The sequence below is a fragment of the Leptopilina heterotoma genome, unplaced genomic scaffold (assembly GCF_015476425.1).
Source record: "Leptopilina heterotoma isolate Lh14 unplaced genomic scaffold, ASM1547642v1 Lhet_99, whole genome shotgun sequence".
NCBI classification, from domain to species: domain Eukaryota; kingdom Metazoa; phylum Arthropoda; class Insecta; order Hymenoptera; family Figitidae; genus Leptopilina; species Leptopilina heterotoma.
In genome coordinates this window covers 1,310,924-1,327,400 of record NW_025111206.1, presented here as the reverse complement: position 1 = coordinate 1,327,400, position 16,477 = coordinate 1,310,924, and the positions used below count along the sequence as shown (strand labels likewise).

Here is a 16,477-nt window from a genome sequence, read left to right as displayed (position 1 = left end):
ATATATTTTTTAATCAATTTTTTTTAAATGATAAAAAGAAAAAAAATTCGTTAATCAGTTTCTTTTAAATGTTAAATAATCGTGTAAAATATTACTGTGTCAATGAGAAATATTAACTTTGTAATGAAAAAAAGTACAATTTGCAATGTGTCACATAGATCAACGAACAATTAAAATTACAAATCCGATAATTTATTAAATTTCTGTTGAGAAGAAAAAAATTTATTATTTTTTGCACATAAAATATATGAGTTCTGTGTGTCAAATTATAGCATCACGTTAAAATTTATTTTGACTCATATGAGGTGATGAGGTCAAACTCGTAAATTGACAATTGAAAAAAAAAACTGTCATTTTTTGCTAAAAAAGAATTTTAAATATTTAGTTTCAAGATTTTAGACGAAAAGAAATATATAGTAAAACAGGTGGAAAGGAAATATTTTTGAAATTTATTAATTTATAATTGAAATAAATGAAATAAAATAAACAAAATAAATTAATTCTATAAGAAAAATTAACAAAAATACTATTTTTGTATTTATTCATTAGTTATTTATTTAATTAAATAAATTATTTTTGTTATTTATTTATTATTTACTTAATTAAAGAAATTATTTTTGTACTTATTTTTTTATTTATTCATTTAATTGAAGAAATTATTATTATATTTTTGTATTTATTATTTATTCAATTAATGAAATTATTTTGTTTGAAAAATGTTGTACTAATTGTTAATTTTCCTAATTTAATTTTGTACTAATTTTTTACAAGCAAAAATTTAATTTTTGAGTAGATTTTAATTTATGGGAAGCATTTTTTTTTAATTTTTTTACTTTTAATTATAAATGAAAGAAGTTTCAAGGTTAATTTGTAAGCCCATGAAAAGATTGATTAACTATTTGTATTGTTATACGCACTTGCCTTACGCGTAATTACTGCACAGTGAAAAGCATATTCGTTTCGTTATGTGCAATTTAAATACAAAACATGTACGAAACCGATGCGCCACTAAAGAAGTCGCTTAATCAGAAAACACTTTCCTACTGATTTTTTATGGAAAGCACGATTTCTATATGCAATAATCACTATTGCAACTGACATCAAGTAAAAAAATAAAAAAATAAAAAAATAAAATAAAATTCAAAACACCCAAAGAATTTAAAATTTTCAAATTTCAAATTTCAATCAATATCCTAAAGGAAAAATTATAATTAAAATTATAATTATCTTGATATCTTTAGATAAATAAATGTATTTTTCAATTAAAACAATTTTTTCTTTTTCTATAAAAAAAAATTTTATTAGAAAATAATTATTTGAAAATATACTGTACATGTGCTTTTTCTTTGTATAATAAACGAACAATTTAATTTGTATAGAATTGAAATAAAATTGATTAATTTCTTTCCGGTAGAATTTAAATATTCTTGATAATTTATTTTGTGGAAAATAATACCAGATTTTATCAGTATTACCTTTAATTAGTTAGTAGAAATTGTTTTATGCACTATCAAAAAATTCTATCACAAATGCTTTGTCCTGTGGTCCATAACGAGTCAGTGGAAGGTCATATGGCATTGGAAAAACAGGAATATCCGAAGATTCTTCCTTTTTAATTTGAAATGTCGTTTCTTTTGTCTGAAAGAAAAAAAAATTAACATAATTATTGATAATGTTAGAAAAAATAACATTTTTAATTACTTTCTCTTTTATTCTACATAAAGAAACGAATGCTATATTGATAAATTGCAATAAATGACTTAAGTTATAAATATAATTATGATAATAAATTGTAATTATTACAAAAAGGGTTATAAATTATAATAAATGTAAATAATAATAAATTGTGATATTTATGAATTATTATTTATTATTATAAATAAATAGATTTCTATTTCTAATTTTAATTATGTTTATGATTCTTCTAATTTGAATTCTAATTCCATTTCTAAATCTCATTACATGCTTCGGTTTGAGTTTAAGTTTCAAACAGTTGAATTATTTTATTTTTGTTTCAAAAAACAAAAATCACAAATATTTTATTCAGTGTTACCACAAAAATTTAATTTTATATTTCCCTGACGGTAAATGATCACTTTTTCAAAAGAATATTTTTTTTTAACCTTTTTTCTAAGAAACTCGATTTCTAATAAAATCAGTTTTCTAAAAAATGTTTTTCTAACAAGTTCTGATTTCTAAAAGAAAAAAATTCTAACAAGTATTCATTTCTAAAATTTATTTTACAATTTCTGATTTAAGTTTTGATTTTCTAAATTTTTCTTTTTCTAAATTTTTTAAATTCTTATTTTCTAAATTCTAAAATTTTTCCAAAAGTGTAATTGCTTTTAATTCTTTTTATTATTTTATTTATAATTATTTTTTAAAAATATTTTTAAATAAATTTTTTAATAATTTAACGAAAGTTCATAAAAAATTCAATTAAGTATTTAAAAAGAAAAATTCGATTTTGTATAAAAATTTTAACTGTAAATCATCATGATCTTTTTTTAGAAGTTATAACGCTGAATTATTAAATGTATTTAATCAAAAAAATTGAAACTAATTTATTTTTAAACATTATTATAAAAAAATTCTTAAAATTCGTTTTCTAAAAATATTTTAATATAAAATTTTTGAAAGATAATAGGTTTTTTTAATTATTTACCTACAATTGAGAAATTTACAAAATTGAAATTTACTTTTTAAAAAATATTGTATTGTAATTTTTTGAAAATAATTGAATTCTTCAATAGAATGTTTAGAGAATTAATAAAGTTTTTTTTAAAGATCTTTTTAAAGAATTTTAATTAAAAATTTTGAAAATGATTGATTTCTCCAAAATTTCAATAATAATTCTAAAAAATTAGACTCTGGAAATTTTCATGTAATTAATTTTTTTTGTAGATATTTGGAATTTTCGAAAATATGTAATTGAAAGTATTGGAAATAATAGAATTTTAAAAAATTATAATGTAACAATTCGAAGAATTACTTGTTTCAAAAATTTAAATACAAATTTTTTGTAGCTAAATTTTCATTAATTTTCATTTGTAAATTTTAATTTTCAAATTTTTATTTAAATTTTTTCTCATTAAAATTTTTTAAGAATTGAATATTACTTTTAAAATTTCAAATAAAAATTCTACAAAATTGATTTTTAAAAAATTTAATAATAATACTTAAAAACTGTAAATTATTTTTAATAAAATTTTACAAAAATTGCAATTATTTAAGAACTTTAATTATAGAATAATTAGTTATTAATTAAATTAATTAATGACGTAATGTAAAAATACTCACTATAAATTTTGGAATGAAAACAACACCAGCTTCGTAATTCATAATATAATTCGAATTTCTGAATGTTCCCCAAGCAGCTTTACTCAAATTTGCGCTGGTTAAAACAAACCAAGGAATTTTTTGGAAATCTCGCGAAATTCTCGTGTATGATTTAATATGTGGCATTGCTCTGTCTCTCGCAATTTTACTCGCTTTCCATTGGCTGCAAATGAACGGAAAAATAAAAATTTACTTTAATGTAAAATCTTTACAGAATATTTTTTAATATTAATCTAGGTAAAGAATATTTATTGAATATTAATTTAATTAATATTTATTGAATATAAATTTGATTACTATTTACTTATTAACTTAATTAATATTTATTTAATAATAATTTAATCAATATTTACTTAATATTAATTTGACTAATATTTACTTAATACCAATTTAATTAATATTAATTCCCAGTCGGGAAAATAATTTTTTTACTCCATACTCACTACATATAACTCTCGATCCATTGCTGTTTCGAGTGCGTTTTCATACTATAAGGCAAACAGCATGCAGCCGCACGACAATCAATACTGCCGGTAAAATTATTGATTGACGGATAAACAAATTGAAAACTAGGAGTACTCTTCAATCCTGCATTCTTCTCCTTTGACATTGATGTGACAATATCTTTTTGTAGCCAATTTTCGAAATTAGGACCAAAACTACCAATACTTGAGCATTGAGCGACAATTGGCCAGTATGACGAGTCAGCCGGTAATATTGCGTGTTGAGAAAGAATTGTCGATAATTTTTTGTGCCCCCAATTATTGGCGTCTCGTCCTTTATGACTTCCCGGCACTGATGCCAAGAAAAATACATTTACTGCCGAGAAATCTGCATTTCTTATTGCGTAAATCCATTCTGTTAAATTCCCCTGTTTATAGGTCAATAGATAACGTTCGAAATCCTTTCTGAAACCAGTTGGCGATTCTCCATCGTTTGAATTTGCCGATTCTGGAAGTCGTGGAAGATGGGGCGATATCCAAACTCTGAAAATAATTTTTTTATATTAATTATGATTTTAAAAAAAATAAGGTTGCCACAAACATTTAATTTTGTTTTTCCCTGATTTCTAGACAAAATTTTGCCTTTTTCCCTGAACCTAAAGAATATTCTTGATTCACTCTAAAAATTATTGGATATTAAAAAAAAATGTTCTATTACATTTATTTACGAATTTTTTTAGTTGGAAAATTATTCGAAAACATCAATAACTTCTTTTTTAAATAAATATTTAATCATTATTATTTTTCCATGGGAATTAAGATTTTCAAAATTTCCAATTCAAACCTTTTAAAATTCAATAACAGATAAGAATATTATTATAAAACACGAAGAAAGTGATCACTTTCTTCGTGTTTTATAATAATTAATGATGACCGACTGATAAAATCATTATTTTATATTATAAGAATATTGTTTCTAAAACTTCTTTAAAATTATTATGCAATTCAATTATTATGTTCTAGAATTTTTAACTAAAATTCTTCTTTAAATCAATTATTATTAATCATTTTTGGTAAAGTTCTTTTGAGAATTTTCAAATTCATTTGTTTACAATTCAATTTTACGAAATTTCGATTATTCGAAAATTCTTTAATTAAATATGTATTAGAAAATGAAAACTTCAAATAATTAAAAAATAAATTAATTAAACTTCTTCAAAAAAATTATTTCTACAAAATTGTTAGTTAAAAGTATGAAAAATTCAGATATTCAAAGATTTTAATTTGAAAATTTTACAAAATTCAATTATATCTAAAAATTGCAATTATTAATGACTTCTCAAAAATTAAATTATTATTTAAAACTTTGACTGGAATTAATTTTTAAATAAATTTTTATTAGAAAATTTTACGTAGATTCGATTATTTAAATACAAACATAGATAATTTATTGAATAATTAAATGTTTCTTAAAAATAATTGAATGTTTCTTAAAATTGAATTCTTTACATTAATTTTATCAACAAATTTTTAAATAATTGAATTTTTTCGACGAATTTTAATAAAATTTTTAAGAATAACTAAATTATTCGAAGAATTCGATTAAAATTCTATTAAAAATTATTGAAATTCTGCAATGAGTTTTATTATTTATAAAAATAATTGAATTATTGCGAAGAATTTCATAAAACAAGTTTCGAATAATTGACTTTTTTTGAAAAAATTTATGCAAATTCTATTTTTAATAATTGAATTCCTGTGAAATTTTAATAATTTTAGAAAATAATTAAATATGTGTGTAAAACGTTGTCAAAATTGTTTTTAAATAATTGAATTCGTTTGGGAAATTTTATTAAAATAAAAGGCATACAAATTATTGAACTAAGAATATTTTTTTGAAAATAATTGAAATTTTGCAATGAATTTTATTACAAATTTTGAAAATAATTGAGTTTTATTACTTTTGAAAATAATTGAATTCTTATTATGAATATTGGTATTTGTGAAAATAATTTACTTCCTCCGAATAATTTTATTATTTATGAAAATATTTAAATACCTGAAAGGAATTTTAAAATTTATGAAAATAATTGAATTATTGCAAAGAATTTAATGCCAAATTTTAAAACATTTGATTTTTTTGAAAAAATTTATGCAAATTCCATTTTAAATAATTGAATTCCTGTGAAATTTTTATTTTTTTGGAAAATAATTGAATGTTTGTGTGGAATTTTATCAAAATTTTTAATTAATAATTGAATTCTTTTGGGTAAATTTTATTAAAATAGATTATTTTATTTAAAAATATTGAAAATCATTGAATTAAGAAATTTTTTTGATAATAATTGAATTTTATTAGTATTGTATTTTTGAATACATATTTATTTTATTTTATTTTATTTTATTTTATTTTATTTTATTTATTTTATTTATTTTATTTATTTTATTTATTTTATTTATTTTATTTTATTTATTTTATTTATTTTATTTATTGTATTTTTTAAAATAATTCACTTCCTCCGAATAATTTTATTATTTATAAAAATAATTGAATTCTTGTGATGAATATTGTGATTTATGAAAATAATTGAATTTTGCAATGAATTTTATTAAAATTCCTGAAAATAATTTAATTTTGTCGAAGAATTTTGCTATTCATTTATAAAGATAATTGAAATGCTGACTTTTTTTAAAATTTTTGAAAATAATTGAATTTCTGCGAAGAATTTTATTGATTTTAAAAATAATTGAATTCTTGTGATGAATATTGTGATTTATGAAAATAATTGAATTTTGCAATGAATTTTATTAAAATTCCTGAAAATAATTTAATTTTGTCGAAGAATTTTCATATTCATTTATAAAGATAATTGAAATGCTGACTTTTTTAAAAAATTTTTGAAAATAATTGAATTTCTGCGAAGAATTTTATTGATTTTAAAAATAATTGAATTCTTGTGATGAATATTGTGATTTATGAAAATAATTGAATGTTGCAATAAATTTATTTTTCTAAATTTTTAAAAATTGAATTTCTGGAAAGAATTTTAATATTTATTAAGAAAATTGAATTCTTTCAAAGAATTGCGTTCAAGTTTTTAAAATTGAAACAGAATAGAAATAGAAAAAAAATTGAAGGTTTGATTTAGAATTCGTGGTAATTTCGTAGTTTATATGAGGCAAACAAAGAGAGAGCAAAAATTCAGAATTTTGTTATGAAATCTAAAAATTTAATTTTTTCCAGTACTTTTAATAAAAATCCCTGAAAATGAAATTGAACTCACCCTTGTGTTCTATTTTCCCAATCGTCGGAATAGAGATTAGCTGTCGAGACAATAATTCTAATACCGTCGTCTTTATATTTCAAAAGCGAAACTTTCGTGTGATGACAACCGAAAGCTGAGGGTTTTGGAATTTCGATAGCAGTGATATTTGCTGGCAATGGTTCGGTGTCGACTCGACTCTCATAGAATACAAGCATTTTGGCCGATTGAGCTGCCAAGAGATATTGAAGACACACCCAACCGATGTCAATCATGAAATTAAAATGCAAACTCTCGACAATTTCGCCAAGACTAATATCGAGAACTTCTGGTAATGTTATCGAGAGAGGTTGATTGTAGGTTTCCTTAATTTTTTCAACTCGAGTGAAAAATAAATGATAGGGCTCCGAGAGTGCATATTTTAGAGCAAATTCACCAGGTTCAACGATATTCGCCTTAAATCCAGCCATTTGCATTTTTTCCAAAGCTTGCCTTCGAATATTTTCACGACCCGCTGACGTTTTACAGAGAGAAAAATCCTCTGCTATTGATGACGATGAATTTTTATTTGTACTTGAACTCGAACTGGACTGAGAGGAGAAAGTTGAATCTGATGTTTTCGCTTTCTTTTGATTAGTCACATCAGTGTTGGTGATATTTCGTTTTAAATTTGGTTTTGGAGATTTTTCCCGTCCACTCGAACTAGATTCGTAACTTGCAAGTAATTCGGCCTTTGCGTCAAGTACTTTTAATTTATTTTCCCTTCTTAGCAATGCTGCTTGTCTGTTTCGCTCTATTTTTTGCTTTAAATCATCGGATATTGTCTCCTTGCCTTTGGGGGTTAAATTCTTTTTTGGTGAATCAGTTACTGTCTTTTTTGTACTCTCTGGAATTTTTGATGATTCTTGACTTGCAGTCCCTCCATTTCGATCTCTCTCCTTTTTGAGGACAATTTGCAAAACTTTTAGTTGATCCAGCAACTGAGATCTGTCGGGACACTCAAAGTCGAGATGAGTAGGAATCGTTAAAATATCGTCGAGGCGATTTATTACCAGTTTCTCCACTGAAATTGCGAATATTGAACATTAGAAAACATTTATTTTCAATTATATTTAATATTTCAATTATTTTCAATATTTACACTATTTGAATAAAATTCTTTGAAAGAAATTAATTATTTTCCAAAATTTTGATAACATTTGTTTATAAGAATTAAATTACTTTCATAAATAATGAAATTCATAGTAAGAATTCAATTATTTTTAATACAATTTGAATTAAATTATTCGAAATAATTGAATTATTCTATTAAATTTTTGTAAAACGATTTTAAAAAATCAATTATTTAAATAAAAGTCACAAATTTCAATTATTTTCATAAATAATAAAACTTTTCACAAGAATTCAATTATTTTCACAAATAACACATTTTTTACAGAATTTCAATTATTTTAAAAAGAAATAAATAAAATTCGTTGCAAGAATTCAATTATTTTAAAAAATAATAATATTTTTGACAGAATTTAAATTATTTAAAAAGAAATAAATAAAATTCGTTGCAAGAATTCAATTATTTTCATAAAAATAATAAAATTGTTCACAAGAATTCAATTATTTCAAAAGAAATAAATAAAATGCGTTGCAAGAATTCAATTATTTTCATAAATAATACAATTTTTCACAAGAATTTAATTATTTAAAAAGAAATAAATGAAATTCGTTGCAGTAATTCAATTATTTTCATAAATAATAACATTTTTCACAAGAATTAAATTCTTAAAAAAATAAATAAAATTCGTCTTCAAGAAGTCAATTATTTTCATAAATAACAAAATTTTTGAGAGAATTTCAATTATTTTAAAAAGAAATAAATAAAATTCGTTGCAAGAATTTAATTATTTTCATAAATAATAAAATTGTTCACAAGAATTCAATTATTTCAAAAGAAATAAATAAAATGCGTTGCAAGAATTCAATTATTTAAAAAAATTTTTGACATTTTTGACAGAATATCAATTATTTAAAAAGAAATAAATGAAATTCGTTGCAAGAATTCAATTATTTTCATAAATAATAACATTTTTTTACAGAATTTTAATTATTTAAAAAGAAATAAATAAAATTCGTTGCAAGAATTCAATTATTTTCATAAATAATAAAATTTTTCACAAGAATTCAATTCTTTAAAAATAATAAATAAAATTCGTTGCAGGAATTCAATTATTTTCATAAATAATAAAATTTTTCCTAAAAATTTAATTATTAAAAAAAAAAATAAAATTCGTCTGAAAGAATTTAATTATTTTCATAAATAAAAAAATTTTTCACAGGATTTCAATTATTTTTAATACAATTTTAAACATATTTCTCGAAAAATGTATCAATTATTTCAAATTTTTGTAATTTTTTATTGTGAATTGACTAAAACGAATTTTCTAATCGTCAAAATTTAATTTTTCGATAACTACCTTTTTCAGTCTTGAAGATACTTTTTTTAAAATTAATTATTGACTGCGAAGCCTGGTTTAGTAATTAGAGGCAATTTTTAAAACAAAAGAAAGAAAGAATTAGTAATTTCAAAAATACTAAATACTCACAGTGGGGATGTGACATTTCGTTGAAATGGATGGGATTTTTTCGATAACATTTCTCCTGATATGGACATAATGTCTTCTTAACTGTAAAATAACAAATATTAATAATTTTTTAAACATTGTAAACGTTTTTAAACACTTTTTATATAACAAAACTACTACTTTGTGCGAACAAAAGGAAAAAGATAAATACACATAACCTAAAAACTAAAATGATTTACAAAATTACCTGTCATTAATTTATCCATCAGAGATATTTTAAAGAAATATGTTCTCAAATATAATGGTTTCAGATAATATTTTATTTTTATTGACATAAAATTAAAAGATAATTGTTTTCTCTAACATATTTTAATTTCACTTCTGTTGCTTGTGTTTTCTCCGTTTTCTCTTCTGATAACTGAATGACAACTATGCAAGTTGTTTATGAATGTAGTTGAGAAACTCGAGACTAGATGTCAGCACTCGTGTCATGATGAATTATACACTTTTTTTACTTATTTATTAATTTTCTTTAATTCTTTTCATTAAATATTCCTTATCTTGTAACATATTAATAAATAAACGAATCAGAATTGTAAATTTTTATAATAAATACAATTAATTTGGCACTTAAAATGGCTTTAATTAAATGAAATGACTACCTGTCAATGAATTAATTCTTTAATGAAATAACTCATGCACCTGTTACAACTTACAATTGATGAATGAATTTGTAAAAACGTAAATTCCAAGAATTCGATTGTAATAGTTTTGTAATAGTGCGTAACGTCCGTGCTTTTTGCGCGCGAAATTCAAAATTCAAATAATAAATTGAGTTGAAATTATTGATTTTATTATTGATTTAGCATTGAGAATAATAATTAATCAATTATATATCGTTTTACACACAAATATAGGTAAAATACGGTTATTAACATAGAGGTAATAATTTTTTTAAATAATTAATTATAAATCAATCAATATTTTATTGATATCGATTAAAACAATTTATAAAAAAAATAAATTAAATAATTACTAGATTAATATAATTAATTTTTAAATTTCATTATTCTTTAATTAAAAAAAAATTTTAAATACATAATTAAAAAATGTTGGATATAAAAATGAAGAAGTGGAAATATTAAAATTAAAAAAATTAATAAATATAAATAAACAGTAAAATAAAAATAATAATATTAATTACTTTTAAAAAATACTATTATTAATAATAATCACTATTAAAAATTAATTATTGTTATTATAATGACTATTAAAAAATTATAATTACTATAATATTTAGTATTAAAAAAATAATTTTGAATAATTCTCTCAATTGTTTAATAATTATTAGTATTAAAATAACAATTAAAGAAATCATTGTTATTTTATAATAATTATTATAAACAATAATAATTACTGATAATAATTAGTAAAAAAAAAATTTTAATAATTCCCTCAATTGTTTAGCAATTATTTACTGATAAAATTATAATTAAAGAACACTAAAAAAATTTATTTGAGTCAATGAAATTATATTTGCTTCAAATACTGAAATTATTGGTTCAAATAAATTTTTTTGGTGAAATAATTGTTATTATAATAATTACTACCATTTATTTTTTCAATCATTAATAATTATTTAATAATTATAATCATTGAAATAACTTAATTAATTATTATTATTATTATTATTATTATTATTATTATTATTATTATTATTATTATTATTATTATTATTATTATTATTATTATTATTATTATTATTATTATTATTATTATTATTATTATTATTATTATTATTATTATTATTATTATTATTATTGTTATTATAAATAAATTATCATTGCGATTGTAATAATAATGGCAAATATTTTTTTTAATGAGATGAAAGTTGAATTGCAATATTTTCATGAGAAAAGTAGTGAAAAGTTATTTGAAAATACTTTTAAAGATACAATTTTTAACCCAATATTAAAATTATTTCTCGATTTTCTAGGAGAATGCTTTGTTACTTTCTTATTTAGCGTCACTTTTGAAAATAGGAAAACTTATTTTATTACTCAAAGAAATTTTGCTCGAGGCGATAAGAAAATTTTAAATGAAAAGTGTGATGCAGGAAACATGTATATATATTTATACAAAAAGCCACCCTCAAATAGCTAAAACTTATCAAGAATATAATTGATTTAAATTATTACGTATTTGAAATGGTTTAATTAATTTTATAGAATTTATAAATTTTCATTTACAATAACATATGAAAGTTTGTAAAATAAAATGATTAATTATAACTTTTGTTGTTTGTTAATATTTTTTTTTTAATTTTAAATTTAATTTTTATTTTAATTTTTATTTTAATTTCATTTTTAATTCAAACACTGTTAAAAATTATAATAAAAAAAACAGATAGTGGAAATTATTATTTGCAAAATTAATTTATTAAAACATCTTTTTGTAAGTTTTGATTGTTTGTTCTAATAATTAAACTGTAATATTAAATTACCTTCATGAGATTCTAGCGAAACTGTGTGGTAAACTCATGTAGACGATTTGAAACCCTGGTATCAAATATAACTATCCACGAAGATATTAATTATTGCCGTAAACAAGACACATATGTAATTAGACGACATTTGACGAGCAATTCAAATTGATCGGAATTTTTTTCTTCTTTCTCCTTTGATGACAGGGTTATTAAATTTTCAACAAATCCTATTAAAACAAAAGTGTGTTAAGAAAATTATGTTATAAAATAATTTATAGTACAAGATGACAGATTAATTAATTCAAAGAGCTAAAATGTTTAAAAAAATGATAAAAAAGTAAATTAATTAAAAAGAATAAATAATAATAAAGAGTGTTATTATTATTTATTAATTTAGTTGAATATCAATTCCCAAATTTACAATTTAATATTATTGTTATTTTATGTGATAAAAAGTTATAATTATATAATTTTATTAACTAATAATAGAAAGTTAAACAAATTATTATCTAATTATTTAAATTCAAAATGATTCAATAATTAATTCAAAAAAATTCTGAATTGTAAAATTTAATTTAATTTTTTGCGTCACAAATAATAATAATAATTTATAATGTTGTAATTCAAAAACTAATTATAGAAAAATTTATTGCAAAATAATGAAAAACCGATGTTTAACAAAATGAAAATATTTAAAATATTTTTTCATAACTTAATTAATAAGAATTTATTTTACTGAAAAGATAAAGAATTACAGACAAGACTTAATGCTATTTGTATGGAAGATATTTTCCATGAAATATCCGTAGAAAAGATTTTTTTTTTATAAAATCTACTCTCAACTTGTGAAAAAAAATTTAATTACACTCTTCAAGTTGAAGAAGAAAATTGAAAATATAATTTAAACTTTCATCCAATTTATTCAACGTAAATCGAATAATGTAATTAAAAACACACTCCAAGTACTTCATTTATTTTTAAATTTAAATAAAAGTCCACTTTCGTCAATATAATTCTCCACTTTACTAAACATTCTTTCTACTCATATTTTTCAAAATTATACTGAATTCCAAAGTTGGAGGAATTTTTATGAAAATTTTACAATTATAATCTATTTAGAATTTAATAATAAGTAAAATTACTATTTGTTTATTTTATTACTTAGGGCTTTTTATTTTATTTTTATTGCGCAGGTTACTTCTAAAGGAATGTTTCATTATTTAATAATTAAATTAACTATTTAGTACTTACATTTTTCTGTTATTCGATGCATTTTTTAATTATGAAAATTATTTGAGAAATTATTTAGTTATTTATTTAATTATTTATTTACTATTATTTAATTTTTAAATTTACTTACTATTTTTTACATTTTTTAATTCTTAATTCATTATTTATTCAACTATTGAGTAATGAATATTGAATAATGGACTAATTAATACAGTTTTCAATTATTCAATCCATTGTTTAATTATTTAAATTATCTAAACATTTATTAAATTTATTATTTATTTAATTAACACATTTTTTAATTTTTTAATTCATTTCTTGTTTTTAATTATTTAATTCATTTTTTGTTTTGAATTTATTTAATTGATTATTCAACTATTGAAGTAACTATTTAATACGTTTTTCAATTATTCAATGCATTATTTAATTATTAAATTAACTATTTAATACATATTTTTCAATTATTTACAGAATTTTATTATTAAATTAAATTCAAATATTATTCAATTAACTTTTTAATATATTCTTCAATTATTTCTATTTAATTTTTTAAATTAGTTTAGAATTTAATTCGTAGTAGAAAAAATTCCCAGTCGCGAAGAAACGAACCCTTGCCCTTTACTGTTGCTCGTCCAGTAGTGAAGCCACTGAGCCATCTCACTTGCCAAAAATAATTTAATTTTTTAATTTGCATTTTGCAATTATTTGTAATTTTTATTGGTTAACTTATAATTTTAATATTCAATTCATAATTTCTTTAATTAATTTTTAATGAAATTTGATTTGTTTATTTAAATTCAAAATAATCAATTTATTTAAATACAGAATAATTTTGTTTGAATACAAAATAATTCTTTTATTTAATTAAAAATAATTCTTTTATTTAATTAAAAAAAATTCTTTTATTTAAACATAAAAAATAACTCCTTCATTTAAATACAAATAAATGTTTCTATTTCTCTTCAATTTCAATATTTCACTATTTATTTAACAGTCAAAATTTCTATTGGAAAATTCAATCAAAAAATCTTAATTGTGTGGGTGTTTATTTGAATTCGAGGAATATGAAGAAAAAAGAAAACAATGAAAATCTCAAATCGAGAACGCGAGCTCGAGTTCGTGAGAGCAAATTCAAAGAGAGACAGAGAGAGAGAGAGAGTGTGTGTGTGGGGTTGGGAAGCGATGCTGAGCGTCGGAACGTCTTCAAAAGCTCAGTTACCGCCCAGGCTGCGCCGCGTGCGTTTCGTCTCCATTTCTCTTTAAATGCATTTTTTCGTTCCTCTAAATGCACGTTTTTCCCTCTACAATCATCAAAAAAAAATTTTTTTCCACCAAAATTTTTTCATAATTAATTCCACAAAATAAATTACACTACCAGTGTAAAAAAATTCTTTTTTCCCAAAATTAATCTTCTTTTCATAAAATATTTTTAATAAAAAAATTATTAAAATCGAAGAATGTATTTTTTTGAATTAAATAAAAAAAACAAAATTGAAATAGGGAAAAATTTATAAACTGTGATTTGGTGTGTATATATATAGGTGAGTTCGAGAGAGATTTATCTCGGGGTGCTACTGCGAGTGTCTGGTGGATATCAGTGGAGGTGCCACCTCCGAAAACTAAAGAAGATTGTCGTTTCCTCTGGAGGCAATCAGACGACAGTCAAGATCAATTGCTGCCAGGAAATGTCGGAAAGTCAAGGTATTAATTTTTTATTTCAACGAATTAACTCACATTAATTCGACTCTCGATAAATTGAATCACTAGGTTCATGGAAAAAAATCCAAATTCCGAGGGGGTTTTTTTTTTTTATTGAATATTTTGAGTAGCGAAATTTTTCCAAGAAACCAAGAATTCATTTTATCGAGAGTTGACTGTATTTACATTTTTAATAATTTTGTTTTTTTTTTTTTGAAAATATTTTTTGCTGGAGAACAATCTTCACCATTGTTTGTTCTTTTATTTCTTTTATTTCGTTGAAACATGTTCGGACCATTATTCACGGTTTTTAATTATTATACCGCAACGTTTGATCCTTTATCGGGAAACGATTAGAATTGAATTACGTTTCATCTGGGTGAACCTACACGTTTCAAAATAGTTAAATGTGAAATAGACTTTTTTTATTTTAAATTTTCACTCTTAATTCCCTTTATTTATCTTTTTTTTTTTTTTTTTTTTTGATCGAAAAAGAATTGTTTATTCTTTTTTTCGTCACCCTCGTATAAAATTTATTTGTTATTGCTTCATCCGATCAAGTTTATATATTTATTTATTTGTATTACTTCTACTTATTATTTTATGTTAATTTTATTCCCTTATTTTAATTTCGTTTTTTTATTCTTCCTTATTTTTACTTATTTTTATTATTTTTTACCTCATTTTTTTGTTTTATTTATTTTTAGTTACTTTTTCTTTCTATTTTTAGTTCTTTTTTATTTTCAGTTTATTTTTTTGTATTTTCAATTCTTTTTTAGAATTTTCAATTTTTTTTTTGTATTTTCAGTTCATTTCTTTATTTTAATTCAGTTTTGTATTTTCAATTCATTTTCTTGTACTTTTAGTTTATTTCTTTGTATTTTAGTTCATTTCTTTGTATTTTAGTTCATTTTTATATTCGGAATTCATTTTTTTGTGTTTTTAATTCACTTCTTTTGTTGGTATTTTTAATTTATTTATTTGAATTTTCGATTAACTTTTTTATTTAGTATTTTTAATTTATATTTGTTTTTATTTTCAATTCGACTTTTTGTATTCTTTTTCTTTTTTTCTTTTTTTATTTATATTTTTCTATTATTGTATTTTTTATTTTTTAACAAAAAAATAAAATTATTTTTTTTTTATTTATTTTTATTAAATGTATTCATTTCTTTTGTATTTTCAGTTCAATTTTTTATTTTTTGCATTCATGTACTTATGTATTTTATTCACTTTTCTACTTTAGTTAATTGTTTTTATTTTCATTGAATTTTAATTTTTTTGTTTTTTAAGCTTAATTTATTTATTTTCTTATTGTTTATTATTTTTTTTAATTTCTATTATTTTTTAATATTTCTTAATGTTTCCAATTCATCCTTCTGTATTTTTAATTCACTTTTTTTGTTGGTATTTTTAGTTTATTTTTTCTTTTTGCAATTCATT

General features: G+C 20.6%; 2 protein-coding genes across 10 annotated transcripts in view; one reads left to right on the top strand and one right to left on the bottom strand.

Annotated features, from left to right (window-relative positions):
• LOC122512482 (transient receptor potential-gamma protein) overlaps window positions 1-16,477 on the top strand; it is a 227,031-nt gene that overhangs the window by 42,844 nt on the left and 167,710 nt on the right. For 7 of the 9 annotated variants that reach the window (XM_043628340.1, XM_043628337.1, XM_043628335.1 and 4 more), the window contains exon 1: window positions 14,804-15,037. The exons of the other annotated variants lie outside the window; for them this stretch is intronic. The gene's annotated coding sequence lies outside the window, so the exon portion shown is untranslated. Of the gene's footprint in view, window positions 1-14,803; window positions 15,038-16,477 lie in introns of those variants that run through there. 9 annotated transcript variants of the gene reach the window in all.
• Window positions 1,298-10,332, bottom strand: LOC122512483 (probable tyrosyl-DNA phosphodiesterase). The gene is made up of 6 exons (XM_043628342.1): window positions 9,869-10,332; window positions 9,643-9,723; window positions 7,067-8,108; window positions 3,783-4,325; window positions 3,301-3,502; window positions 1,298-1,638 (listed from the first exon to the last, which is right to left on the bottom strand). Exons 1-6 carry the CDS (start codon window positions 9,954-9,956, stop codon window positions 1,501-1,503), a joined length of 2,094 nt encoding a protein of 697 aa, XP_043484277.1. The 5' UTR covers window positions 9,957-10,332; the 3' UTR covers window positions 1,298-1,500.